The sequence below is a fragment of the Aythya marila genome (assembly GCF_965140915.1).
Source record: "Aythya marila genome assembly, chromosome: 2".
Lineage (NCBI taxonomy): Eukaryota > Metazoa > Chordata > Aves > Anseriformes > Anatidae > Aythya > Aythya marila.
In genome coordinates this window covers 18,574,346-18,601,137 of record NC_139043.1, presented here as the reverse complement: position 1 = coordinate 18,601,137, position 26,792 = coordinate 18,574,346, and the positions used below count along the sequence as shown (strand labels likewise).

General features: G+C 41.2%; 1 protein-coding gene across 22 annotated transcripts in view; it reads left to right on the top strand.

Moving 5' to 3' along the window:
* The window catches only part of KIAA1217, a 373,099-nt gene that overhangs the window by 326,218 nt on the left and 20,089 nt on the right, over nt 1-26,792 (top strand). For 21 of the 22 annotated variants that reach the window (XR_014316991.1, XR_014316992.1, XR_014316993.1 and 18 more), the window contains 8 exons: nt 1,507-1,667; nt 8,033-8,208; nt 15,858-15,988; nt 16,233-16,380; nt 18,056-18,557; nt 19,278-19,458; nt 24,783-24,937; nt 25,520-25,666. Coding sequence is in view for 19 of the 22 variants with exons in the window: in XM_082754186.1 (XP_082610312.1) it covers nt 1,507-1,667; nt 8,033-8,208; nt 15,858-15,988; nt 16,233-16,380; nt 18,056-18,557; nt 19,278-19,458; nt 24,783-24,937; nt 25,520-25,666 (1,601 nt within the window). In the remaining 3 variants the exon portion in view is untranslated. The remainder of the gene's footprint in view (nt 1-1,506; nt 1,668-8,032; nt 8,209-15,857; nt 15,989-16,232; nt 16,381-18,055; nt 18,558-19,277; nt 19,459-24,782; nt 24,938-25,519; nt 25,667-26,792) is intronic. The other variant, XM_082754185.1, reaches the window with a different exon arrangement.

Genomic DNA, 26,792 nt, shown 5'->3' with positions numbered 1-26,792 from the left:
AAACCTTTTAGCCTATTTTAAAATAAAAACAGCTTGGCATAAATTCCTTCCTTTAAAAAGGCTTCCTCGTGGATGAATTTTGCAAAAGTTATGTTTGAGAAATCCACACCTGTTGGCAACGGAATAACAGTTTGTTGTTCTGCTGAGCTGTACTCACTCAGGCATGTTTGGAGACTTTACTAGTTGACTAGACTACTAGGGATGAGTGTGTGGAGATAAAACCTACTATTCTTGGGTTCATACTTATTCCAGACAGACGTGATGTGTCATTCTCTGTAGTGCACTGAAAATTTACTTCCAACAGACAAACAAAAATAAAAATAAATAAAAAAAAATAAAAATAAAAAATATTGCAATGCTATATTTGGGTTGATTTAATTGAACTTGGTAGGATGAGTGCCTGTGGGAACAGATGATGACCAAAGTCCTTGTGCACATAAACCCATTGATCAGTTATTTTTTTTCCTCGGATGTTTGGTTTTAATCTCATAGAGAAGGAAATAAGTGATAGGGGGATGACACAGTGCAGTAGTTTGGGAAGCTGCAGCCACACTGTCATCTGAGCTTGAGGGACAAGGCAGATCTGACACTGATCAGAAAGCTGTGCAGGGCTACACAGAGCTGGACTTAGAAACTGGAGTGCATCCTCCTGTCATTTTGCTGTTGGCAGAGGGAAGGGGAAAGGATGCATTAAAAAGACAGTTTGAAGAATATGGGTGTTTAAGTGTGAATTGCCAGAAGACAGATGTAATATGGCTACTAGCTGATGAACTGGGATTTGATTGTACCCTGTAAATAAAGCTTTTTCCCAGGTACTTGAGTCTGAAAAGAACAACCTTAATATTGATGCTGTGTGGAAGAACAGCATTACTTAATGAAGAAAGTCTTGTGATGACTCAGCTCACTTACTTGTTTTATGCTGTACTCCCTTGTAAACACAGTCCTAAATAAATGACCATTATTTCATTTCTCTTCTCTTGGTTTAATACCGTAGCTGTTGGACACAGCTGATAGAAATAATGCAATCATACTTTAAGCAGCAAAGTAAGATTCTCTGTAGAAACCTTCCCCCCAGACTTGGCAGTTTGACTGAATTAATCAACACATATGCAGTTCAGGAGTCCTGTGAATTTGAATCAACTTGCTCCCAGATGGCTCCTGAGAAGGCGATCCCAAAGCTACTTTCAGCACCGATTTGATTTGCTGCTGTTTTGTGTAACGTGCAGTTATAGCTAATTTTCCTATCTCCACTACATGTGGTAGGAAGCAGTCTTGTGGTAAGGCACTGCTCTGATATGGCTGAGGTTCCAGCACAGACACTCTGATATTGTACAGTCTCTCCAATTACATCGGAAGGGGAGATGCCACTGCCCTGAGCAGTGGCAACTGTAGTTTTATTTTCATGTCCATCTGTGTGAAGTGCATGTGAATTCAGTGTGCAGAAGAAGGACCATGTTTGCACCTTCTCTGCTGGGGAGCTCAACCTGTGCTGCTGTTTACTTGCAGGTGCTGCTAACTTATCTGGGGGGAAGAACACAGTGGCAACAGTGGAGTCAGCCGTCATCCATCACCCTGCCGGAGCCTCATCGATGCAAGTAAGCCTGCATGGTATGAAACGCAATGTGTCAGATCTGCGGCTGCAGCTGCATCAGATGAAGCAACTACAGGTACGCTTACCTGAGAAATAGTGGGAAATCGGGTTGTCAGGAAATGTTCTCCTTCTTTCTCCCTCTCTTTCTCTCTCCCTCTCCCTCCCTCCCTCTCACCTTTTGTACGTGATTCTAAGTAGCAGGGTTATATAGAAAAGGAGAGACCCAATTACCATACATACAAAAGCATATACTGCTCTAGCACATGCTGCTTGCATCATCCTAGAGATATGAGAATTAGCTCAATTTAACTACTGCTGCTCAGATATGGAGAAATAATTTAATTTCTAGCTTAGTTGGATGTCTGTAGACATTAAAGCAGTATTTATGTTACAATAATATCGAGTCTGTGATTAGTTTGGACCCTACTATGCTATGTGCTGTATAAACATGTTGGAAGAGCCATGTTCCTGCTCCATACTGTTTATAGTTGAGACAGTTTTTAAGTTCCTGAATAAACAACTTTGATACAAGGAACCTGAAATGTAGCTGAGGATCAGTAGATATACATTAAGCCAGTGTTTGAGGCCTGTATTTACAGAATCCAAAAGAATAGCCAGCTTGAGCAGCAAGGGGGAAGGATGATTTCAAAAGTTACTGCAAAGGTTTGATGCACCCAACTTACATTCTCACTTTACCAGCACCTTCTTAACACAGATCAACAGCTCAGAACCTGCAAGAAACAATAAGAACAATGAAGAGTTAAGCAAAATATTCTGTTGACATACACAGTCAGGTTACCAATGTACATATACACTGCTCATCTCAGACACCATGAAAGTAAGTGTATGCAGCTGTAAAATCTTCAGCCCTTCAATTAATTGGAAACTGGAAAGCACCGTGTATTGCCTTAGAAGATGTAAGAAGAGGTAAAGCAATTTCTTGTAAGACAAAGCGGACAGCACAGAAAACTTCAGGACTCTGCCAGTCCTCCTTATCTGGAAAGAGACATGGTGTGTTTGGTAATGTAGGGCTGCAGCTACTGCTGTTAGTGCCAGGGAGGTTTTGAATATTAGAACAGCACTGTGTCAATCTCCTTTGATTTGCTGATTAATTTTAGAGTAGTATAAAGATAATACAAATCAGAATTTAGACCACATTTTGGGTTCATAATTCAATTCGCTTTAGTGGAAAAGTAAAAGAAAAACGTGGCTGAGGCTGAAGGTGCTATGACAAGGTCCTGTGCTCAGTTTGCTAGTATCAAAGAGGTGGTAGAAGGTGTTTGGAGCAAACAGCTGTGTCAAGCAGGTGACCTCTGCATGTGATAACAGCACCCATGCTTTTACTGTTCAGTAAAACTGATTGCCTTAGGGTCTCTGCCCTGGCACATTATATATAAGTGGGTATTCTTGCATGTTTGTGCTGCAGGCTGCTGCAGCCCTTCTGTCCTTCTGTAACCCCGTGTGCCAAACGCAGCTCTTGGCAAACCCCTGCGATCTGGCCACCAGCTGTGCTTAGTATGTGGCCTTGCAAAATGGGATGGAGGTTGCAAGTGCAGCGCTGGAGGCAGAGAATGTATCTTTCTCACAGGGCCTGCTTGCCAAGGAGGTAGCATTTCCCCAGCTGCAGCTTGTCTCCACAGCCCTGCCTGGAGCAGGATGCTTGCTTTTGATCAGATAAAGCATTAGGGCACACGGGAGTGAAGAAACTTGTACCATCTGCGCAAATTGTTGCTGCCAAGGAAGTCTTGAGAAGAAAAAAAGAGGAGCTATCCAGAGTGGGCTCATTAAATCTGGCTAACTTCCCGTATTTCAGAAATGATAGCAAATACATGATAGCATTGTGCCAGTATGACATGGGCAGATTTGTGAGAGTTGGATGGAAGAACCCATAGCTCAAGGGAAACTTGGGTGTTATATATATATACACTGAAGTATGAGAGTGCGTTTAATGTCAGGACTTTCCTGAATGGGTGGGAGCATTCTGAAAAAGAGTTCACAGCTTGTAAGGCAGAAAGTGGTAGTAGTGTTAATAAGTACTGTTTTAAGCTAAAGAATGTTGAAATATCACACTTCTGATGGTAAAAAAAAAAAAAAAAAGTGCTGCATTTTTTGTAAAATAATTCTAAGTAAAAGGGAAATGTATTTTTCTGTTTTTCCAGGTTGTGTGCATAGTATGTCTGACAGTACTTCATATTGTTCAGTTTCTCTGTTTCTCCTGGATCGTCAGTCAGTTTGTTCCTGTTTGTGTGAATTTTTCTTATGGTGACAGACTAAAAGAAACACTTCCAAAGAACTGAAAAAGATGATTGCACAGGCACAGAACTTGGCAGGATAACCAAGTAACAAGAACAGGACATAAAACTATATTTAATATTGTCTGTGGTTCAATTTTGAATCGATGATATCACTGTAAATTCTTACTCATTTGTTTTATAGAACCAGAGAAACACATGATGGAAAAGACCCATTCATTCATGTAGGCTTTGTCTGTTCTGGCAAAATCCTCTTTTTAAAATGTATCCAGCAGGAATCCATCCAGATGAATTGATTCACACACCAGTTAAATGTACATGTTAGCAGATGCAACCAAAAGGCCAGTCTGTTTTACTCCATGGTTGGATTTTAACCAGAGATTCTTGAAATAAAGACATTTGCATCATGGATGTTGTAAGAGGTTAGATACCCTTCTTGCCAGCCCTCTCCCATTCTTCTTAAAAGCTCAGATTTTCAGAGATGTTCAAGGAAGTCTGGTTTCATGGTACCATGGAGTTTTCCTCATTGCCAGAGATAGGCCATAACTCGGCCTGTGTTCTGGATGTTTTTGTTGCTGGTCAGACTGGAGCACGTGATGAGTACAGTGGGGTAGTTCACTCTGCACTCCCATAGTGGCAGGTTTGAAAACAAACCTTATACCATGTAATCATGGCGTATTATCTTTAGCTTATTTGTACATCGAAACTTTTTGTCTGTTCCTGCCTTTCTTTAACTTTTAACTTTTAAGGGGAACACGTTTTAAGGGGAAGCAGTTAGATCTGATTAAGGTTCAGCTTTAGATATGTGTATGCATGCAAGCTTTTCCCTCAGTAAATTTATTACTTGCAGGAAAGTGAGTGCCGCCGAAAGGATAGAAAATGCAATAATAATACTGTCATAAATGGTACATGATACTCAAACAGTCTCACAAGTGTAACTTTGAATTAGAAATTCAATTATGTTCTAAAGTGCATTATAGAATTGGTGAGACGAGATTTAATCTATGTATGGTAACAAACATTAGGAATTAGATAATTAGATTCTGCAGAGATCCTGAGCTGCAGGCAGGCAGTCCCTGGTGGTGGGTTTGTACAGTGGCGTGTGGGGAACTGGGTGGCCCAGAAGCCTCTCCCATCACGGTCTGGGATGCTCCTGCTAGACAGGACATGCTTGTCTCCTAGTGAGGAGCAGGGCTATGAACTGATAGCTGATCTTCAAGGTACCCGTATCACAAATAATAATTAGCTTAAAGTGAACTAGACTGGTTATCAGGTTGTTTCCAAAGTGGGTGCCAGAGGCAGTGCTGGGGTACTTGTGAGAGAGCAGGGACAGATAATGGCTGGAGCACCTGCTGGAGAAGAGGGACAATGTAAGGGTCTGGGGAGACTGGTGATGCTGGGAGTGAGACAGGGGTAATAAATATAGGAGAGGTTGCTAGAGCTCTAAAAAGCATATTATTATTATTTTATTTTCTCCTTGCACTTATAAGCCACATTAATTAGCAAGAGATTTTTGTTTGGTGGTGAGAGGAAAACCTGCATTGCATTTCCTTACCTAGACTTGCATTTGACTTTGAAACTTGAACAGTGTTTTAACAAAGGTGTGAGTACCTAGAATTATTTGTCTTGTTTCCAAGCAAATGTGAATTACAAAAAGTTGTGCTCTCCTGAACCAGAATAACTCTGGCAGATCCATAAAATGTCTTCCACTTGAGGCGATGGAGTAACTGGCAGAGGTGGTCTGAGGGACACAAGGGGTGTGCACTCAGGGAGTCTCAGATCTGATCAAGTTCAAGAATCAAGTTCAGTTCCAGAGTGTGGAGGGAAATACGCTGTAGGTGGCCCAAGACTGCCTCCTGTCCTCACACACAGCTCTTTCCCTCTGCTCCTGCTCACTTTGCCTTATGTTGTCCTCTGGCTGGTGACTCTGCCCTGCTTAAACCCTTGGTTACTGGTTCCCCTTGGTTCCTTCTTTCCTCTCCCTGCACCCATCTGTACCTCTCCCTCCTCACCTTCTGTCCCGGTTCTCCTAATATGATGAAACCTGGTTTTGCCAGAACTAGCTAGGTGTTGGGTGAACTTTCATAAAAATGGTAAAAATATCTCTTTGATACCAACGTGAGTCGTTCCCAAACTTCAAGAGCTCACTCCAAGCACTGAGGCTAGGGAGTCCTAAACATAGTATCTTTTTGAAATATTTATTATTTATATTTTATTCCCTAATCTTGTTATCAGAAATGGTTGAACTTTTAAAACTGAAAGTTTCTAACGCTGTTCAAGCACCTTAGCTGTGGAAGTCAGTATAATAAACGTATACCCTCATAATAAACCAGTGTCTTTGCTGTTTTACACACACATGCACATAAAAGCACACAAACCCCATTTTGGCATGCTGGGAGTCACACAGCTGAGGAACGTAGAGGGCTGAAATTCTGGACACCTGAGACTTAAGTCATGCTGGCCCTTCTTCCTGACTTCAGATAAGTCATTTCACATTTTCCAAGTCACTTCCCTTTTTCAAATTTCCCCGCTCGTTAAAGAGCTGTGAATAAAATATATGACTGAAGTGGTACATGCTCATTCCCTCATTTTATTCATTCATTTATGTTTCCCTTCTTGCCACAATGAAAGAGACATGTGTCTCAGCTGTGCTGGTCTCACTGTCAGAGATTTTAATTTATCAAATCCAAACATTAATCCCATAGTGGGGAAAAATACACATATGCACTGTCTTCAGAAGGATCCAGTCTGGTATAAAGCAGCTGACGATGTTTATAAATCTGTGCTGTTTCAAATGTTTTCCAGCTTCATTTTTTTCCCTCACTGCTTACACTTCTGTTGAGCTGAGTTTTGAGCTAACACCTCCTGCTTGTCACAGCCGAGACCCCCCTGAACACTTTCAGTGAAGTGTTACCCTCCCTCTCATCACAGCTGTGTCACTGGAGAGTTGTGTCATTGGCAGCAGAGTCAGGCACAATTTCTGAACCGTCAGGAGGAGAGATTTGAGTTTGTTCCTCTAATTCCTGTACTGATTGGGTACGAACAACCTGGCAAAGGCTTTTTTTTTTTTCCTCTGATTCCCAGAAATTCTCTTAAATCAACTTCAAAAGAAGTCTTGTTGCCTTACGCTGTCTTGTATGTAAGCCATTTTTGTGATTCTTCCTATTAGGCAGTGTTTTCACTTATGTTGAAAGCAGCTTGGCTGTTAAGCCTGGATGTTTAGGAGACAGTTGAAGGTTTGATTGCTGGTTCTAAAAATGGAACTGAGTTTCCCAAGGTGTTTTAGAAAATCTTACGGTATGAGATGCTGCTCGGCTGACAGAGTTGTGTTCTTTTTACCTGTATCCTGAAGTTGTGACTAGATGGAGCCCCACTGATCACTTAATGTGAACTTGTTTTCTTAACTGTGTTTTGTTCTGCAAACTTAATATCAGTAAAAAACAAACAAACAAACAAACAAACAAACAACAAAAAAAACACTTTAGGTAATTAACATGAGGCTAAGAATGCACAAATAGTAGATCTCTTGAGAAAGTGTGAATTTTACATGGCCACTTTCTGGAAAATTACCATATTTTAAAAGGTGGTTTGGGTGGATGAGGGGGGTGTTTTATATCACAGATGAGTGTGTCTGTAACCACATCACACTGGATGGCACAATCCTTCCTCTGCCACTCAAGAGACTGAAATATTCCATTCTGAGGGTAATAGTATGCTCCAGCTGACATTAATATGTACAATTATCCACTAGGCATGTATGGGCAATATAGTGTACAAAAATAAGAGAGATGTGCAAAGTGGAAGTCAGGCTTCTGGCATTCTCATGAGGCATGATTCATGATTCATACTTGATTCATGCTGGGCTGAGCATTATACAGGGGCTACAACCTCTGCAGAAGTTATGCACTGAAAGTGATGTATTGAACCTAACATCTTTTGTCCATCAGCTGACAATGGGAAGTTAAGTATACACATTAGAAGTTAAACAAATGTGGGCTTTTCTCATCTCCAACGCTTTCTCATGGAATAATGTCTATAGGTAAAGTTAAAGAGGGAAGGAAGAAGGTAAAAAGTCTCTCTAGCTGTGGGGCTGTTTATCCCAACTTATTTCTGAGCTCTGCAATGTATTCTGTTGCCAGGGATGTCAGTCAAACGGGAAAAATTGAAGTTGATTTCTTTTGTGCAACAGCTGCAGAACCAGGAGATGCTGAGGGCAATGGTGAAGAAAGCAGAGCTGGAAATCAATGGCAAAATGATTGAAACAGTGAAGAGGCTTGAAGATCCTGTGCAGCGACAGCGCAACCTGGTGGAACAAGAAAGGCAGAAATACCTCAACGAGGAAGAGAGGATTGTAAAGAAATTATGGTGGGTTGAGAAACTCTTAGAATTTGTTGCTTCTGACTGGCTTTTTTTTTTTTTTTTTTTTTTCCCATAGAGTATTAATTTTCACACTGTCTTCAGTGAAACAGCACCTGTGCAGGTTCTTGTAGCTATGTTTCCTTGTACTGATATTGGCTGTAAAACTGTGTCTGTGTAGTAAAAATCATTGGCCCTTGACTGGTAGAACAGCCTGCTGGGCATGTGCCACCAGTATGAAGAAGTGCTGTGTGATGTTTAGATAGAACCTCAAGTGCTTCGGTTGGTGCCCATTGCCTCTTGTCCTGTTACTGGGCACCACTGAAAAGAGCCTGGCTCCATCTTCTTTTCACCCTCCCTTCAGGTATTTGCACACATTGATAAAATCCTCCCCCCCAGCCTTCTTTTTTGTAGGCTGGGCAGTCCCAGCTCTCTCAGACTTCTCTCATAGGAAAGACTCTCCAGTCCCTACATAATCTTTGTGGTCCTTTGTTGTTCTCTCTCCAGTATGTCCTTGTTTGTCTTCTACAAGGGACACAGAACTGGACATGGCACTTGAGGTGCAGCCTCACCAGTGCCGAGTAGAGGGGTAGAATCACCTCTCTTGCTGGTAATACTTTGCCTAATACAGCCCAGGATACCATTAGCTTTCTTTGCAGCAAGGGCACATTGCTGGCTCATGTTCAACTTGGTGTCCACAGGACATCGTGGCCCTTTGTCTGCTAGGCTGCTTACCTGCAGGGTGGCCCCCAGTATGTACTGGTGCCTGGGGCTGTTCCTTCCCAGGAGCAGGACTTTGCACTTCTCCTTGTTAAACTTTGTGAGGTTCCTGTCTGCCCATTTCTCGACCCTATCCAGGTCTCTCTGGATAGCAGCACAACCCTCTGGCACATCAGCCACTCTTCCCAGTTTTGTGTCATCTGCAAACTTGCAGAGGGTACGTACACTCTGCCCTGCCATCCAGATCATTAAATGGAGATGTTAAACAGGACTGGATGCTTTATTGACAACTGGGGTATGCCACTGTTTCCTGGCATCCAACTAGACTTTACACCACTGATAACCGCCTTCTGAGCTTTACAGAATCATTAAGGGTAGAAAAGACCTTCAAGATCATCAGGTCCAACCATCACCATACTACCAATGTCACCCACTAAACCATGTCCCTAAGCACCACATCCAAACTTTCCTTGAACACCCCCAGGGACAGTGATGCCACCACTTCCACAGAAGACAGACTTCAGTTATTGTATGGGAGTGGTGGGGGAATCTCCTAAATAAGGTACTGAAGTGTAATTGCAATCAGCAGTGCCAGTGTCCCTCCAAGACTTATTCAGTGGGATTCCGTACACTAAACTGCAGTTAAAAAGTACTTTGTGTGTGTCTGTGTGTGTGTAAAGACCTTTTGTAAGACTTTTTTTTTTTTCCCAAAAAACTTTGGCCTACCACAAGTGGTGGGATCCAGTTGTTTGTTTTATTCCCTATTCAGAGTAGGAGACAAAATGAAGCTGAAATCAATAAACAGTTTTACTAGTTCTAATGCTCACGTAAGTAGGATGCTATATAATTAATTATTTCTTATTACTGCATTTAGATCACACCTGAAGAATTGCCCCAAAACACAGAGAAGCTTTATAGTCAGCTTTTCATTGAAAATGATGATTGAAGAACCACAGGAGTACAGTTATTGACAGCCGAGGAAAGTAAATCTTTCCTGTTGATCAGTGTGTTGTCATTTGAGTAAGATTTGTAATAAACACAGTGCATCTGTAAAGACAGAGCAGAATGTTTCTGAGGACGTATATGCTTTCTGTGAAGAAAAGTTGAGCGTGCAGTAATAGTCCATGCTGGTGTCTATAATCTGCTCAGCTGGTTTGTAGTGTTAACATTGTGTTCTAGTCTCCAGTAATTACTCCCCTGTTCACCACTTTGTTCATGTGTATCTCATTTCTAGATTGTTTGCTCTCTGTGGAAAGAACCATTTGTGTGATAGTTGTTTATAGCATTGCCTCATAAAAAGGATACTGAGTGAGGTCAAGTGCAATGGTGTTAGTTGTTACAGCTGTTCATTTAGGATACCACTCTGATTGCAATAGGGTTCTGTTTTATCAGTGTTTACAGAGTTTCTGCTGCTTCTGTGCTCTGCTCAGTTATCAAAGGGCAGTGTCCTCATAAAGCAAGTGTCTGTTATCCTCTGCCAATTTACTTTGCAGCTAAGAAACGTTGAATGGGAAAGTATTGTTCATTTGTTAATTTTGCAGGAAACTGTCTTAAATAATTCATAAGTTATAAATGTTTGTTCAACCTTTTTAGGGGTATGTTAGAAACAAATATTATATGATAAAATTATTTTTCTTCATTTGTGTCCAATGAGATTTCTTTTTCATATATTTTCATGTTTGCAGGATCAAAGCCTGAAAGAAAAAGCACATCAGATAACAATGCCTTAAGTTCAACAGCTGATAACTGGTAAAAATGGAGGGCATATATCACAAAATTACACACTGAATGTCACTGACAGTATTCAGGAAAAGGTTAATGTTCTATATAGGTGCCTTCAGTTAAGCTCATCTCCCTGCAGATATATAAACAAATGCAAAGCAACAGGGAAACAATTTTTTTTTTTTTTTTAAGTCTTTCATCTGTTGCCCTCTTGACCTTTTCTGCATCATAGGACTAGGTCAGTAGACTGAGTTCATGCAAGACAGAGTTTAAGGACTTTTGCAATACTTACAGAAATTTATTTATTATTCTGTAATATGAACTTCAGCTCCATCTAAAGAAATAAAAGGAAAGATCTTTCAGTCTCTTTAAATCTCAGGTTAAAAAGCCCTGTTTTTTGCAATTCTGAAAATTAGCATTGGGAAATTTAAAATAAATAAATAAATAAATTGCTGGTTTCATGCTGTAAACTGCAGAGCTGTCTATGCACACTTCAGAGCAAGTTTTCTGTTTTGCAGCTATTAGTGATAGTGCCTACAGAAATGTGTCCATGTGTGTCAGTTGCAGCAGGATTACAGCTCAGAGTTATCTAAAGAAAACCAAGGAACCCTGTTAAACATAGTGTTTATACATGTGTAACAGTGAAACATACACGCAGAATTAACTGAGTAGTTTTTTTTCTATCCAGTCTTTTCAGCCCGCATTAGAAATGTCGTATATTATACTTCCTGGGTTGCAGACACTAGCCTTAAAACTTACCAGACCAAGGGCAAATTGTGACAATATGACATATTGACTAATCAAGTATTTATATTATTAGGAACATTTTACAGTTATTAGTAGTTTATTATGTTGTAGATTATTATAAGCACTTTAATAGAAGGTGTTTTTTTAAAGCAGAGCATTTAAATTACAGTCATCTTTGAACTGCCTGATAGGTTCTATAGTAACTTATAATTTATATTATTGTTAAGAAAAATATCAGTCATTTTTGTAAGAATAACTATGCTCAGATAGCCACTCGTACCACACACTTGGGAAGAAATATAAGAAACTGGCAACATGCTCAGAGTGTATCTCCTTGTTTTCAGTGACTTGTAGCTCAGGGGGTTTTCAAGTCAGAGATGGCATCTCATATCCAAAAGCTCTACATGGATTGTTTACCTTTCACGAACTTAAGCATTTTTTAAGTTTATGTAATTTTTGCTGTGTACAGCTTTCAGGTTCAAGGAATTCTATAGAGTAACAAATCTCTTTTTTATTTTTTTTTTTAATCTCCCATCTGTCATTCAACCCCCAAACTCTTAAATTATGCAAGGCAGAATATTCACCAACTCCATGCTAGTCATGATGTTATGAACTCTCCCCACACCCTTACCCTGATCCTGTCTTTTCCAGCCTGTAAAGTCCTGGTTTGCATAGTTACTTCTCACGTAGAAGCTATTCTATACATTTCCTCATCCCGTTGTCTTTTTCTGTGTCCTTTCTAACTCCAGAGTACACCTGTGAGATGGGGACGGGGAGAGAGAAGAGCCCTGCACAGGCTGTAGCTGATGGAAGTATGCCATGATTTCATGCAGTGGCATGGTGATGGTCTTCCTGTCCTCATGGTCCATCCGAGCTTTCCATTCCAAACCCAACATCACATTTATGATGACTGATTAGCAGTCATTATGATTATGTATATGATTATGATCATGTATAAAAACTTTAGGAGGTTGTTGGTTTTAGTTTTTTGTTGTTGTTGTTTTTGTTTTTGTTTTTTTTTTGGGGGGGTGATGGTGGTTTGTTTGCTTGGTTTTGTTTTTCTTTATATCATGAGAATTACTGTACATTTATTAGGAGTGACTTTGATGTTTGGTTTTCTTCCTGGTCAGTTAGATTCAGAAGGTCCATCTGCAGCCGTCTGCAGTCAGCTTTCATTTTCATTCCCCTGAATAATTTAATATCCTTTGGAGATTTTTTGACTATACTATTCATCCTCTTTTCTAAATCATTTATAGTATGTTGAAAAGCACCAGCCCTATCACAGATCCCTATGGAACCCACCAGCAAGCTCCATTCATTGAGTAAGCTGTTCATTGATCCCTTCTCTTTACTTCCATTACTTTATCCATGAGAGAATTTTCCCTCCGCTCTTTGTCCTGAGGCAACTTTTCTTTCTTAAGAGCTTTTACTTAGATACCTAGCTGAAAACCTTTTGGGCTGTAGTTTTTCCCTATGCTTTTGCTGTTTCCTTCAAAGCACCATCTGGATTTGAGAGACCTTCTCTTTACACAAGTCACGTTAACATAATATATTTATCCCTGGGTCCGCTGTTGCTTTATTGTTTATTCTTTGTTATGGTATCTATCAATTGCACCGGTTTGGATGCCAGTCTCACCAGAGCACAGACCCTTGGATAGCCCCACCTCCTTTTTAAAAAGTTATTTTTATCACCTGTGACACTTTCTACTACTCTGGTGCCAAAGCAATTTTAATGAAGAAGTTAGATTCTTAGCATTAATGGTTCGACTGTTTCATCCTTGAGTTGCTGTTGAACTCCAGGGCAAATACCATCTGGTCTGGGTGACTTGTTGCCATTCTTTTTGTCAGTTTGTTTTGTAACCTGCTCTGCTGATACTGCAATCTGAGACAGATCCTCTGATTATTTTTATTTTTATTTTTATTTTTTTGCCTAAAGAAAGATCTCAGCATAAAAGCTTGTCTTAGCTTCTCTCTGTAAAACATAGTTGCAGGAAAATCATTTATCTTGTATTAGCCTTCTGAGACTGCTTTAAGGTGACTGTCTTGTTAATTGGGTTTGCTCAAACAAATCTATAAAGCCAAGTTGTTTTCCCAGTTACATAAAAGAAACACTGGGGACTGCTTCATCTGTTTAAATCTTTGGCTCCTGAAGGCTGAGGTTTCTTTTCCCTTGTAGCTAGCAACCTGAGGCAGTGTAATATGGTATCCCCTGAGCAATTCAGGATCAGTTGTCCTGTTTGATAGTATCACTGCATGGAACTGAAGGTTTTTAAGGTGATCCTTTCCATTTTTGCTCAAAGAAAACAGAAAGAAAGATGTTGTCTTCTAGCTGGAAGTCTTTCCTTTACCCCTGTATTTCCATCAGTTTATAAGCCTACCAAAACATCCCAGTATTGTTCTTGGTTCATTTCTCTTCTTTTCACCTGTGAACAAACTTAAGCTTCTCCCCTTGCCTTTTTCATTGCCTGGTGGATGAAAACATCTGAGAAGCTGCTTTTCCACCTGTAGTCTACAAAAGAGGGGAGAGGGGCTCACCCTATGATTCATGAAGTAGCGCTGCCTTGTCCTGAGCACTGCTATCAGGGTATAAAGGATGGGGAGGATGCATGACTGTAGGGCATCATTCTGGGGGGCAGGAGCCTTTGCACTGCAGTGAGTGATGGAGAGCTCTCTCTTTTCCCAGCTCCTTCCCAGTTTATATCTGCACCCTTCCTTATAGCAGAGGCAGACACGGGGACAGCGGATGCCTGTGTTATTGCAGCCTCTTCCACTGCAAAAATATCCCGAGTAACGTTGCCTTGCTGCCATCGTGTGGTCCCTTGAATTGTTTCCTGAAAGTACACTTCTGCTAGTGGAAATTGTGACGCTGTATTTCTCAAGGCAGAGTCTTTGGGAGAAGTGATCTTAAAACGGGAAGAGCATCACTTAACCCCACTTATGTTTGTGGTCTGTTCAGAAGCAACTTGTGGTTCTTAACCCTGAATTGTTTGATAAGTTCTCAAGTTCCTTGGCTTTGGAGTGAAATGAATTACTTGCTGTATTAATTTAGTGTTCAGATCCTGATACTACTTCTGTTTCTCTGTGCATCAGAAGTACTATTGTATGGTCATTTATTGTTCTGTGTGACTGTGTTTCCCCTTTCAATGACCTAATGCAGAGTGGTGCTGCAATGGCTTTTCTTCTGTTACTGGCCACCTACTCCTCTCTTTTCCTCTTCATATTGCCTAGCCACTGAGATGGATCTAGGAAGTGGCCTGAATGAAAATGAGTAATTTTCTGCTGGATTTGCATGGCTGTGCTAGCACAAGAGAAATGTGTGGCGGTCTTTTCCTACCTCTTCCCAGGCAATCTGCCCATACCTTTGTTCCCTTATAGCAACTGCAAAACTTCTACCTGAGTGGATGGGAGAAATGAGGCACAAAATTAGGTTAAAATGGTACCTGACTGTCAGCTCAGAGCCTGCTTTGCATTGTTTTCTAACATGCAGTTAAACTGCTTTCAGCATATTCCTGTTAGTGAATTTGGTATCTCAATCGAGGCAGATTTCTTTTAAAACAATTTTTTAAGAGATGGTTCTTATGAAGTATTCGCATAGGTATTTGTTCTGTTTTTTGTCTAGTTGTGTATAATGCACTGCAGGTACTTTTAAAGAGATTTGTTGAGAGAATTTTTTCTGGGTGGAAATTCCAGCTAAAACAACCTGGTCTCAACCTTATAAGGAAAAAACCTGTGTCCCTCAAAAAAAAATAAGTAAAGTGTGTAAATGATTGTGAAAATTTATGTGAAGCAAGGAAGTACTGGACAAGGTATCATGAAAGATGCTGAGGAAGCACCAGATGAAGCCTGAGGAAGCGTGGGACAGCACTTGTTGGAAAGCAGCCTCTGTGATCCATTTGTTAGTCCAAACGCTGACCAAGAGCTGCATACAATGCACACTTGTTGTTTCATTCTGGCTATTTGTGGAAACAGGACGCTGTATCCTGTCTAGAACAGACGGTCAGATAAACAGTTCTGCACCAAGGGGTTGTGAGTGCCAGTTTTTGGGCTGTCACTTTGCCGTTGTGCATTCTTTTGCATGTTATTAGCAGTGAGAAAATATAAGGTGCAAACCTGTGCTGGATGTTATGGTATAGCATCTACGTACCCTTCTGCTAGGATTGGCATTCCCAGAGGGCTGCTGGATGTGTTTCACCACACCATCTGCCCTTTGTAGCACAGCTGCTCTGCACATTTGCAGCATCAGAGAAATCAATGACTGGGGCTGGTTACAAGCCTGGTCCTGTGCTGTGGGCATGAGTGTGCAGCAGCCTCGTGTCCCCTCCTGGTACCCTGCTGTTTTTTTTAATCCCGTGGTATCAGCTTTAAAGATGCCACAGTTGAGGTTTCTGATACAGTCCATTCAATTACATATATTTGATTGTAATGTGACAGTCCTACTTACATTTCATGTTCACTTTTTGTTTTGCCAGTGAGCTGGAGGGATTTGTTGAGGACCTGAAGAGAGACTCCACTGCTTCCAACAAGACAGTGACACTGAAAGATGTTGAAGATGGAGCCTTTCTTTTAAGGCAAGTGGGAGAAGCTGTTGCCACCCTTAAAGGTATGTACTTGTCTTTTTTCCTTTTGGTTATTCTCTTTTGACCACAGTGGCTGAAAGCAATTTTGCCTTTGATCTGAAGGCATAAACCTTCACTTCCAATATATTTAAAGTCAGGATTAAAGGGCTTGTCGCATGGCCCCTGAAAAGAGGCTGACAGTCAACTGTTTAACATTCACCCTGTCATCTGTTTTTCCCCAGGGCTTTTATGATTTCCTCTTGAGCCTCATAGTTGTTGTCTTTGCAGGAGAGTTCCCAACGTTGCAGAATAAAATGCGTGCGATCCTCCGCATTGAGGTAGAAGCCGTGAGGTTCCTAAAGGAAGAGCCACACAAGCTAGACAGCTTATTGAAACGTGTGCGCAGCATGACAGATATCCTTACAATGCTCAGGAGGTGATTTTTTTTTTCTTCAAGCTAAAAAATTTCCTCAAGCATTTTGGGTGTGTGTTCTCCCCCTCTCCACAGGGAATGTTGGGACACGTAGCTTGTTTGCAGTATTTTATAGATCCTTTCTAGAGCCTTCTGAAGGAAAATCAGATTATCTTTTCCTGTGCTCTGTGCAGTGGTTCTCTTCTGACCAACAGTCTCAGTTGTCCAGAGCTTATGATTGAAATGCTTCCAGATTTGGGAAGTACCTTGATGAGAAAGCTTTCAGAATGTCACCAGTCCCATATGTGAGTTAATTAGCTGTAGGCATTTACAGCAAGCTAAGTTAATACAAATATTCTCTGACACTGAAATGTGCATCCCCAAAAATCTAACAGTAAGAAATAACAGGGAAAGATTTGAAGTGGATAAAGAATCTTCTGTAAGAAACAAATATTTTCAATGTGAGTGGGTATCCATTCAAATTCTTTATTCTGTTTTTAGTTAGTTTGTTTGTTTGTTTTTTTTTTGCAAGATACTTTAGAGAAAGTTTAAATATTAGATAAAATGTGTGTCCACTAAGTGCCAGTGTTTAGCTATGTTTGTCAGAATATATCAGCAGCAGACAACTGCTGAATTATATGAGGCAATAGATACTGGATTTAATCCCCACTCAAAACTCAATGAATTAGGCCAAACTGTCAATGGTCGTGGTCTCAATTTTGCTTCCATTACAGGCAAATCCAAGTCATAAATATATTGTTGCTACCATTATTCTAAGGAATGTAGGGTTGACACTGTTCCCATATATTCTGGAGCGTATATAAAATGAATTTGCCAATACTGGCAGAAGGACAAAATGGTTTATGTAACAGGCTTTCTCAGAGCCACCAATTATTTTTCCAGGTAGATAAACATCCATATCCTTTCATATTAGCTTCCTTTTCTTAAAAATGACTTCAGTTATTTCCTGCCTTATCCTGTTTGGGAAATAAACAATGAGCCGAAGTTTTACCAAAATTGTTTTTTGTTGTTGTTGTTTTTTTCCCAGCCAGATTACCTGGAAAGTGTCATAAACTCTGTTTTAGTATTGGAAAAACTGATCACACTTGATGGATAACCAAGCTTTGATGCTCAGCAATTTCACAGCCAGTTCTTAGAAATGGTTGACTCTGTGCATCCTTACCTCATTCTACCCCAAACTTTACAGACAAGACCTTCCTGAAGTACTGTTTAAATGCTTTGTTTTGGCAGTTTGCTAAACTGTTACTTCAGATTCTGTGTAACTACTTTTTCTGTGCTAATAGTCCAGGAATTACTTGTCTAGGTTTTGTGTTAAAAAAAAAAAAAAAAAAAAAAAAGTCAACTGATTTCCAGTCTCCCTCTAAAATCAAACCACTGTAACTCATGGTTTGGTAAAAGAAAAGTGCCAATACATTCATGAAGGTTTGTAAACATTTTAAAAGGCAAAAACATCCTCCTATGAGTGGCCTCTCTAAAAAAATGAGCCCCTGACTCTTAGAGAAAACTACAAAATCACAGAACTGACAGCATTAGGAAGAAAAAAACATCATTCTAATGTATTTGATATAGTTGGTATTTTATAGTTTTTCCCTTGCAAAAGCTTGTTGTTAAATATTGCTCATGACCCACCTGGATGCTAACCATGTGCCATGCTGTTGTGTTCAATTTGGCTGGGCAGACATGTTACAGAAGGACTGCTGAGGGGTGTGGATCCCTCCCAAGCTGTGCAATACTCCACTATGGAAAAGGCCACTGCAACTGAAGCTCTGAAAAGCCAGGAGGAGCCCAAGCATACCCAGGGACATGCACAGCAAAACCTCACAGCAGTCACCTCAGAGTCCCAGGTATCTTCAGTCAAGTCAGAAGTCGTCCCCTTCTCAACAATGACGGTCCATCACGTGCAGAGCTCTCCTGTTGTCATCCATCAGTCTCAGCACTCATCAGCCCTGGTCAACCATGCCCAGGGCTCACCTGCTGCACCCAGCCACAGTGAAGGTCTGCCAGTGAGCGGCCACTTCTCGGCCACCCCACCGGCCCCCCCCCAGGAACCAGCAATAGGATCCCAGCCCACACAAGGCATGCCATCACCACAGGTCTCTGTCAATGGCAACACCATGCAAAGTCTTTTCATTGAGGAAATTCACAGTGCAAGTACCAGAAACAGAGCTGTATCGATTGAGGTACGGTGTCTTCTACTCACCCAGCTGTTGTCTTTTTGTGTCTGAGCTCCCAGTCTCGCTCCTGAGACTGAAGGTGGGATTTTCAAATGCATTATGAGAATTTATATGCTTAACCTCGAACTACACCACGCACTTCTGGATACCCTCTGATTTTCAATGCAACAGTATAACATGTAACCAAAATGAATACCTGTGTTTTTTAATAAACTTTATTTTTAAAAATATTAAATAATTACCCTATTTTTGAACAATAACATATGATTCTTTGGCAACACTTGCATTGATGAATTTCATTCACTCTTTAGATCTCCATGTTCCTTATTATGGAGAGGTAAAGATGAAAGAGTGTGAAGTTTCAGAGGTTTCACACAGAGCTATGGAGCAAACCCACAGCTGAACTCTCATGTCTTATTACAGACAAGCACTTTAATCACCATGTGATGTGATAAACCATCAACCCAGATTTAAATTTTTCCTTTGTTCTTTTAGTGAGCAGTGGCCACTGTTAGTTTGTCTTGTGTTTGTGCCACATCTAGCACAATGAAAGTTGGAACTATTGTTCAATTACAGTTCCATTATCTTCCCTCTAGTTGCTGACTAGAACTGTAAGAATCATGGTGAAACATCATGGTGACCTATGATGTTTACATGTGCATTTTTTAAAAAGTGATCACAACAGAAATTGGAGAGGTAAACTGATCCTTTACTGTTTTTGTCTAGAAAGCAGAAAAAAAATGGGAAGAGAAGAGGCAAAACCTGGATCACTATAATGGAAAGGAATTTGAAAAGCTCTTGGAAGAGGCCCAGGCCAACATAATGAAGTCAATTCCTAACTTGGAGATGCCTCCCCAACCAGCAGTCCTCCCTAAAGGAGATACAGTGGAAAAACCTGAAGTCTCAGGTGAGGTTTGCTAGAGCAAATGGTGCTAAGTTGCATATCTGTAAAAGATAATTTGTTTTTTTACTTTCTAAAATGGTTTCAACCTAAAGATTTCTGTGTTCTTGAACATACCACTGAGTAGTCCCTGAGGAATAATGCTGGTGCAGCTGTCAGAACGAAGGATTCTATCACAAAAGTAGTGATTTTGCAGATGCCAGTGTGGGTGACCATCTGAACACAAATTTCCCCATACAGCAAATAAGTGGGTTTGTCCTCTTAGAGATGAAAGATCCTCATAAGTAGGAGAGTAAGCATACACCTTGATTTTGACAGAGATGAGAGTTTCTGTACACTATATCTAGTATACTGTGCTCATTTTTGCACTTAAAAGTTCAGCATTATGGAGGGCTGTGGAAAGAACCACAAAGATGTCAAGCACAAATGATTTTACCGTCAGAAACTTAAGAAGCACTTTTTGTAGACATTTTTTATCAAAAGAAAATTAAGACATTCCTGAGGTTTCTGAGGATAAGGTCTTTTAACTATGTACAACGAGTTCTGACAAGTTCCAGCACTTGGAAGCTGATGCTGCAAAAAGCCAGATTAAAAATTAGGTGTCAAATTTTAACATTCAGAGTAACTAATCACTGAAGCTAGTTTAATTATCAACATATTGGATTCTTTGCCACTTCAAATATTTAAGCAATAGTACATTTCCTTCTGAAAGGCTGCTCAGATACAAGTTCTGGGCATGATGCAAGACCTACTTGAAAAAATCCTTAAACCTCTGCAATGTGGGAAGTCAGACTGCATGATCTTAATGGTCCTTGCTAAGTGTTTTGGACCTCAGAAGTCTGAAAAAGACCTATTAGCTACATAACCAAGTTATCTTGGAGAAGTGGCTAGATATGTAGGAATAAATGGAAGTGACTTTTGCAGTAAGGATTCGGTCCACCCACAGCTATGGTATAGATACACTGAGTTTCAAGTTTAACTTGAGTCTGACTGTGACCCCCTAGCAAAAAAAAAATTATCATCATAATGAGTTGATTGAACAGGAGTATCTACAAGACACATGAATCTGCTCAGCAGTTGGTGAGCTCTTACATAGAAATCCCCAAACTCAATGTTTTGACTTCAAGGAAAACTGAAGGAAGGAGTCAAGGTCACAGTGATGATGATGACCAGAGCTCTGGACACATGGCTTGTAGGGGACAAAAAAGAAACCATTGGTTTTGCTTAGCATCAGGAAAAGAAGGCTGATGAAGCACAAAGCAGTCTCTAAATACATAAAAAAAATCTGCTTAAAAAAGGAAAGACCAACTTGCTTTGTGTGGATAGGACAGAAGTAGAAATTGGCGATTGCAATCAGGAAGATCCAGGTTAGGGATTCGGAAAAGCCTCATAATAGTAAGGAAAGTGAAGTATTGAAGAAGGCTGCATGAGGCGATGAGGATGTCAGAACCCCATCATTGGAGAAAATGGTTTGTGCTAACATAGATCAAGGATTATATAGGTATAATCCTTCATGGAAGGCAGGTTTAATGGTGTAATGCTCTGTGGTAGCATCATTATTGGTTTTCCTTCCAGTCCTATTTTTTCACAAGTTAGCATACAAATCCACATGTGAATTTCTTCAAAGTTTAAGGAACAAAGAAGCTGCCTCAGCCAATGGTATTGTTAATCATGAGTCAGCTGCAAAATTCTTACCCAACTACTTACAAACGTAAAAATGTTGGAAATGCCCTGTTTGGTCATAGCAGTGTCCCTTCCAGCTCAGTACTCTGCCTCTGACAGAGGCGACAGAAGATGGTCTTTGTGGGCAGCACAGAAACCTGGCTACTTTCTGCAGTCTGCTACTACACCTCCAACACCCCAACTGATGTTAAAGGGAGTATTGTAAACTGCTCCTTTTCATATCCATTATGGGTATGTTTTTGACCTTTTAGCCACTAATTCCTCTAATCTCTTTTAGAACCATTTGCCTCCCCACTACAGAAAGCTCCAGGAGCTCACTCCCATCCTGCAGAGGAGCTTTCCTTCATCTGTTTTACATTCATATTCCACCAGTATCACTGAGCTCCCCACAGTTCTCATATTTTGCAGTTTGGCAAACAACACTTCTTCATTCCTTTTGTAAAACCATGAAGGCAGTGGATGAACCTCGATCATATCCTGGAGGTGCCAGCCTACCCTGCTCCAAACTGCAGACTTGCAGCCTTTCTCATCCCTCCATCAAGGCCAACTGCTCCCTTACCAGGCAGTTTCACTTGCTCTTTTCTACCTCCACTGTGTCCTGGAGATGTGAGACCAGAGCTTCATGCTGCACTCAGGCTTTTGGGTGTCAGCATTTTGTTCTGGCGTGCCTTTAACACTGACAAGTTGTTGCTCCTTTCTCAACATACAGGCTTAAAATAAATTCTTTTGAACCCCGTAAAATAATTTTGGAGTTCTGTCACCATTCAGTGAGGTTGTAGGCTAGCCATGCAATTAACTTGTGTAATGTTTGGCGTAAATAGAAAAAGTCAGTGAAAATATGTACCATATGGGTGCAGTGAGCTGTGACATTTTAAGAAGCGCAGAACACAGCAGCAGAGATGTTTTGTAACTCACATAGTTAACTAATCCACTTCTAGAATAGCATTTTGCTCTGTGTGTAGCCAGCAGATTTAGGGAGAAAGTTGATGAGATTGAGGCATTTGCCTTCTGTTGTGCATAATGAATCCTGTAATAGTAACATAAATAATTTAAAGGAACTGAAAAACTTTTCCTTAATACCTGATTAAATGTCTCACATGCCACCCAGCTCTTCTATGATTCAAGAAGAAAATTTCAGTATGCTACAGTCTGATGTAGACCAAAAAACTGGGCAACATAAGAAAAGAGAGAGCACCTACCCTGGTAATATAATGCAGAAGACATTTTGGACAGAAATTAGCACAGTCCTTTGCTGGCTTTGCTGCAGAACCCAGATAGATCCTGTTACCAGAATATCTTGTCTCAGCAATTCTCCACACAGAACCCCACTAAGAAACTTTTTTTTTTTTTTCCCTTACAAAGCACAAAGCAAAGTTAAATCACACTTTTTTTCTTTTTCCCCACAGTTTTTCAGATGACTGTGTAAATACTTCTTTAATGTAACTGTAATTCATCTTTGATATCAGGATTGTTCAGCAAAAAAATATGGGGACTGTCTCTAACATACATTAGAAATTGGGCTCCTTTATCTCCCTTTGTGCCTTCACATGTGAGAACACCCTGATTTTTGGAAGTGCTAAGTGATCGGTAGCTTCCATTACTTACTTGACTACAAAGGCTGCCTCAAGGCAGGCATTATTAAGATAATTTTTTAAAGACATTGGATGTTTTGGTGCAAGTAGAAAGCTACATAATAGGATAAACTAATTCTAGTCTGGCTGTACCTGCTGAAGAACTCTTCAGTTCAATGAAATGACGGTGAACGACTCCCATTTTGTTCACAGAAGTGCTGAGCTGCTTGGCACCAGGGAAGGTTTCATAAAGTAGTATTTTTGATCACAGGTAGTCTCAGACTCAGTGAACTGTATTTATCCATTTGCTCATCCCTCTAATAAGTATGGGAGAAGAGCTCATCCAAAGAAAAAATATTATAATAAGTTTTTTCCTCATTTTTTTTTTCCTTCAAATATTTTTTTTTTTGCTTCACACTCAGATTGGGGAAATGAAATAAATGAAAGAAAAGAGAAATTCAGCTTTGAAATTTCATACCTTGCCTGGTGTTATAACATTGACTGTACGCAAACCCCATTACAACCAAATGGGAGCGGGATTGGCTTTTGAGAACCCATGCACATGCCATCGATCATTTCTCTTGTCTGAGTTTCTATTTTTTGCTTCTTATTTTGAAGGTGGAGATGGATGTCTCACAAATAGAGATGGCAGAAATATTTTTTTTCTTTGTGCCTTCCATATCTTGCATGCAGACTTACTCTTACAAAGTGTGAGAAAAACTTGCATGTTCTTGCATTCAGAGATGCAGTATCAGCCTGAGGGTAATAGGTTGAGCCCACTGAAAGGAGCAGAAATTTGCATAGGCCCCACACCACCATCAGATGCTGTGCTTAGAGAACTACTTTGATTTTACAGCAGCAGATTTTGCTTTGTGCTGGCAGAGTACACCTGATGCCACGAAAACCTTAGTGGTGTGTATTGACAAAAGCAGCAGTCTAATGTAGTGTGCCTCTAGAAAATCACTCTTGTTGCAATCCTTCGAGTCAGTGCCAGATAACCAGGGAGGGGGGTAATACAGCAGAGCACTTCTTTAAGCTTAAGCAGCTTTGAAGAATATTTGATCTAAGAAGAGAGCAAAGATGAGGCTGGGTCAGCCAAGGGCTCAAACTCCCCTGAGGGGCCAGTGCATCAGAGGAGCTTGATGCAGCCCCAGGAGCAGACACTTATGCAATAACTTGCCCAGAGGGAATACTTAGCCCTAACCAGCTGGGTAATCTGAAAGCAGGAGGTTTTTTCTCTCTGGGTTATGTGTGTTCCAGCTGTTTATATAACACTGAGTAGCTGCAGAAAGGTCGTTCTCTCACCCTTGAAAACAAACCCTGGAAGCAGCGGTGTGAAAACAGAGGCTGTTGCCATGCATGATGCTTAGCCTGGGACCAGGAACACACAGGGACAGGTCATGAGCAGGGAAATGCTGCTGCTGGGAAAATGCTGTCCAGTGGTGGCGGGGAAGAGGAAGTTGCAGCTGGGTGGGGAAGCAGCTGGGTGTGGGGGAAATACCAGTTTGAGAAACTGGTCTTGTCTTGGAAAGCTCCCCTCAGAAAGCGAGGGCTGGCTCTGCTCAGACATGGGATCTGGAAAATGAATCGCTGTGGGTTAGCAAAATGTATATACGGCTGTTACAACTCAAAGCAAAGCTGTGCTTTCCTGCAACAATCAGTGTTACATAAAGTGAAAACAAATGCTGAAGCATTCAAAGGAGGCTGCAGGGGCACTATCTGTAATCAGGCACCCAGCTGAATCTGCACCCCACGCTTACCGCTGGTTAATTTCCAGAAGTGTGCTGAGCTATCACACCCACCGAGGGCTGAAATCCCAGCCACAGTGATGTGGGGGACAGGAGGTTTGCTGAACGTTTGTGGGTGAAGTGGCCTGGTTATGCTGTGCAACTTCCACACTGTTTGTTTTTGTTCCAGGAGATTCTACTTGAATCACGAACATGTTTCTCTTCATATATATTCAGCAGCAGAACCTATTAAGATTTGTTTTTCTTTCTTTCTGGTTGAGGCAGGGCTGTAAATACTTGTTTTCCTTCTTCACCTGTGTTTATTCTGTGCTACCCTGCTTACTTGCAGAAGATGTTCCTGACGCAGACCAGGATAACGATAAGCTGACCAAGTCCCCGCCTCCTCCACCTCCACGCCGCAGTTACCTGCCGGGGACAGGACTGACCACCACGAGATCAGGAGAGGTCATCTATGCAGCCAGGAAAGAGGCTGCTGCTGTCAAGGTTTGGTGATTCACTCTAGGCTATCAGATTGTTGATAAATGGCTGGCACGGAGGCACATTCCCAGGCTTGGGCTGTGTCTATAAACCACAAAATAAGTTGAGACAGGGCTACATCCTGGAGAGCTACTGAAACTGCCTAGCAGGAAACACTGCTGGTAGGCCAAATGATCAAGTAAGGTTTTATCAGTTTTGTTTACAGCAGTCAGCCTTGCTGCACTGATCTCCTAGCAATACAGAAGGCAAGTCACAAGCTGCTTTCATTTGAAGTCATAAGAAGATTAAAAATAAAAAGCATGCCTTAAACAGATGGGGAAGATCAGCTCAGAGTTGAGAGCATTTTTTCAGAAATGTTCCAAATTAGTTTTTCTGGGCTTCCTTTTCCCATTTGTTCTGTCCCCTGAAGGAAGTGGAGGGAAGGCCAGGTGAAGAAGCTCTTAATCCTACTCATGTGAAGTAGCAATATCTGCTTAAAAAGGAAGCGGGACTTGCCACAAGTCCTTTTCAGTGCTGAATTTACTGTGTTTGCTTTTCATCAGACGGCTCAATTACATTGGCTGTCTGTGCTTTTTCATGCCTTTGTAGGAATGCAGTGAAGATGCTGGGCAAGTAGCACAATCCAAAACCCCTAAAGAGGATCAGACATTGTCTCGGAACACAGGGCTTGCTGTAGCATCTGCTGTGAAAGATGAAGAGGAAGAAGAAGGAGATAAAATAATGGCAGAATTACAGGTAGGCTTTTGCACTGCACATGCACAAGCATCTGTGCTCAGTAACACTTTTGGGGTCTCAGCACAATTTCCAGCTCTGAACATGAGGAAAAGTAGGTCCACCAGTCTCACCCAATTCCACTTTTTGTGCTGGATTGTATGTATTTGGCAAGCACCACCCAAATTTTGTTCAAGAGGTCTGGAGCTGAGAGAGTGCTCAAGAATGCAGAGGTTGCCACTGGAGAACCTCTCAAGACACACAAAGATGGGTCAAGTAAAATATTGGTGTGCGTTTGGTGTGGTTGCCCTGGCACCAAATTTCTCACTGTACCAGACCTATAAGGTACTGAGAGTCCATCATTTGTGTTAACACTGGTGGGAACGGAGAATACTACGGGGTATGCTCCTGGTAAGCTGTGTTCACTTGTTCTGTGCCATGGTCCAGTGTTTTCTGGAGTGTTTGGACATTGAATCATCTGCTGTTCCCTGCTGTGTAACTAGTGTGTTACTCTGCTAGTGACATAGAACTAGTGCTCTTTTGCTGGTCGTTCACTTGACAGCACATAGGCTGGTTTAGCACAGTGATCACAATGCTACAGTAAAAGCCGACTATTCCAGCTGCCATCAGTGAGTCCCAGCCTTCTGGGGCACCCTCTGTCCTCTTCCATGTCCTCAGGAGGAAAGGAGATGTGGATCATCTTAACTGGATCATATAACTTCTGATGTTTGTGATGGCTCAGAGCACTGTCATGGCATGAAATGTTCCCTGCTGTCCACCAAAAGGCGGTTTGGGTGCTGCCACAGGAGTGTTTGCAACACGGATGTGGAATTAAGCAGTGACTGTTCTGTGTGATGAGTGCACCCTGCTCAGTTTTCGCCCACCAGAGCATCAAACAGGTTTGCAGAGAGCAAGAGCAAGGGTTTACCCTTGTCCCCCATTTGTGTGCTAATGTCTAATGAGACAGAACTATGGGCAGTGAAATTGTCTCATTGTCTGCTGTCTCTGGGAAAGCATCAACTTATGGCAATGAAGTAGAGATGGAAGTCTGTGAAAGGAGACTAAGGGGAGCTGTGGAAGAGAAATAGGCTTGGTAGATCAACAAGAAATGAGTGTTTAGATGCTAGTTTTGAGGATAAGCAATGCTCAT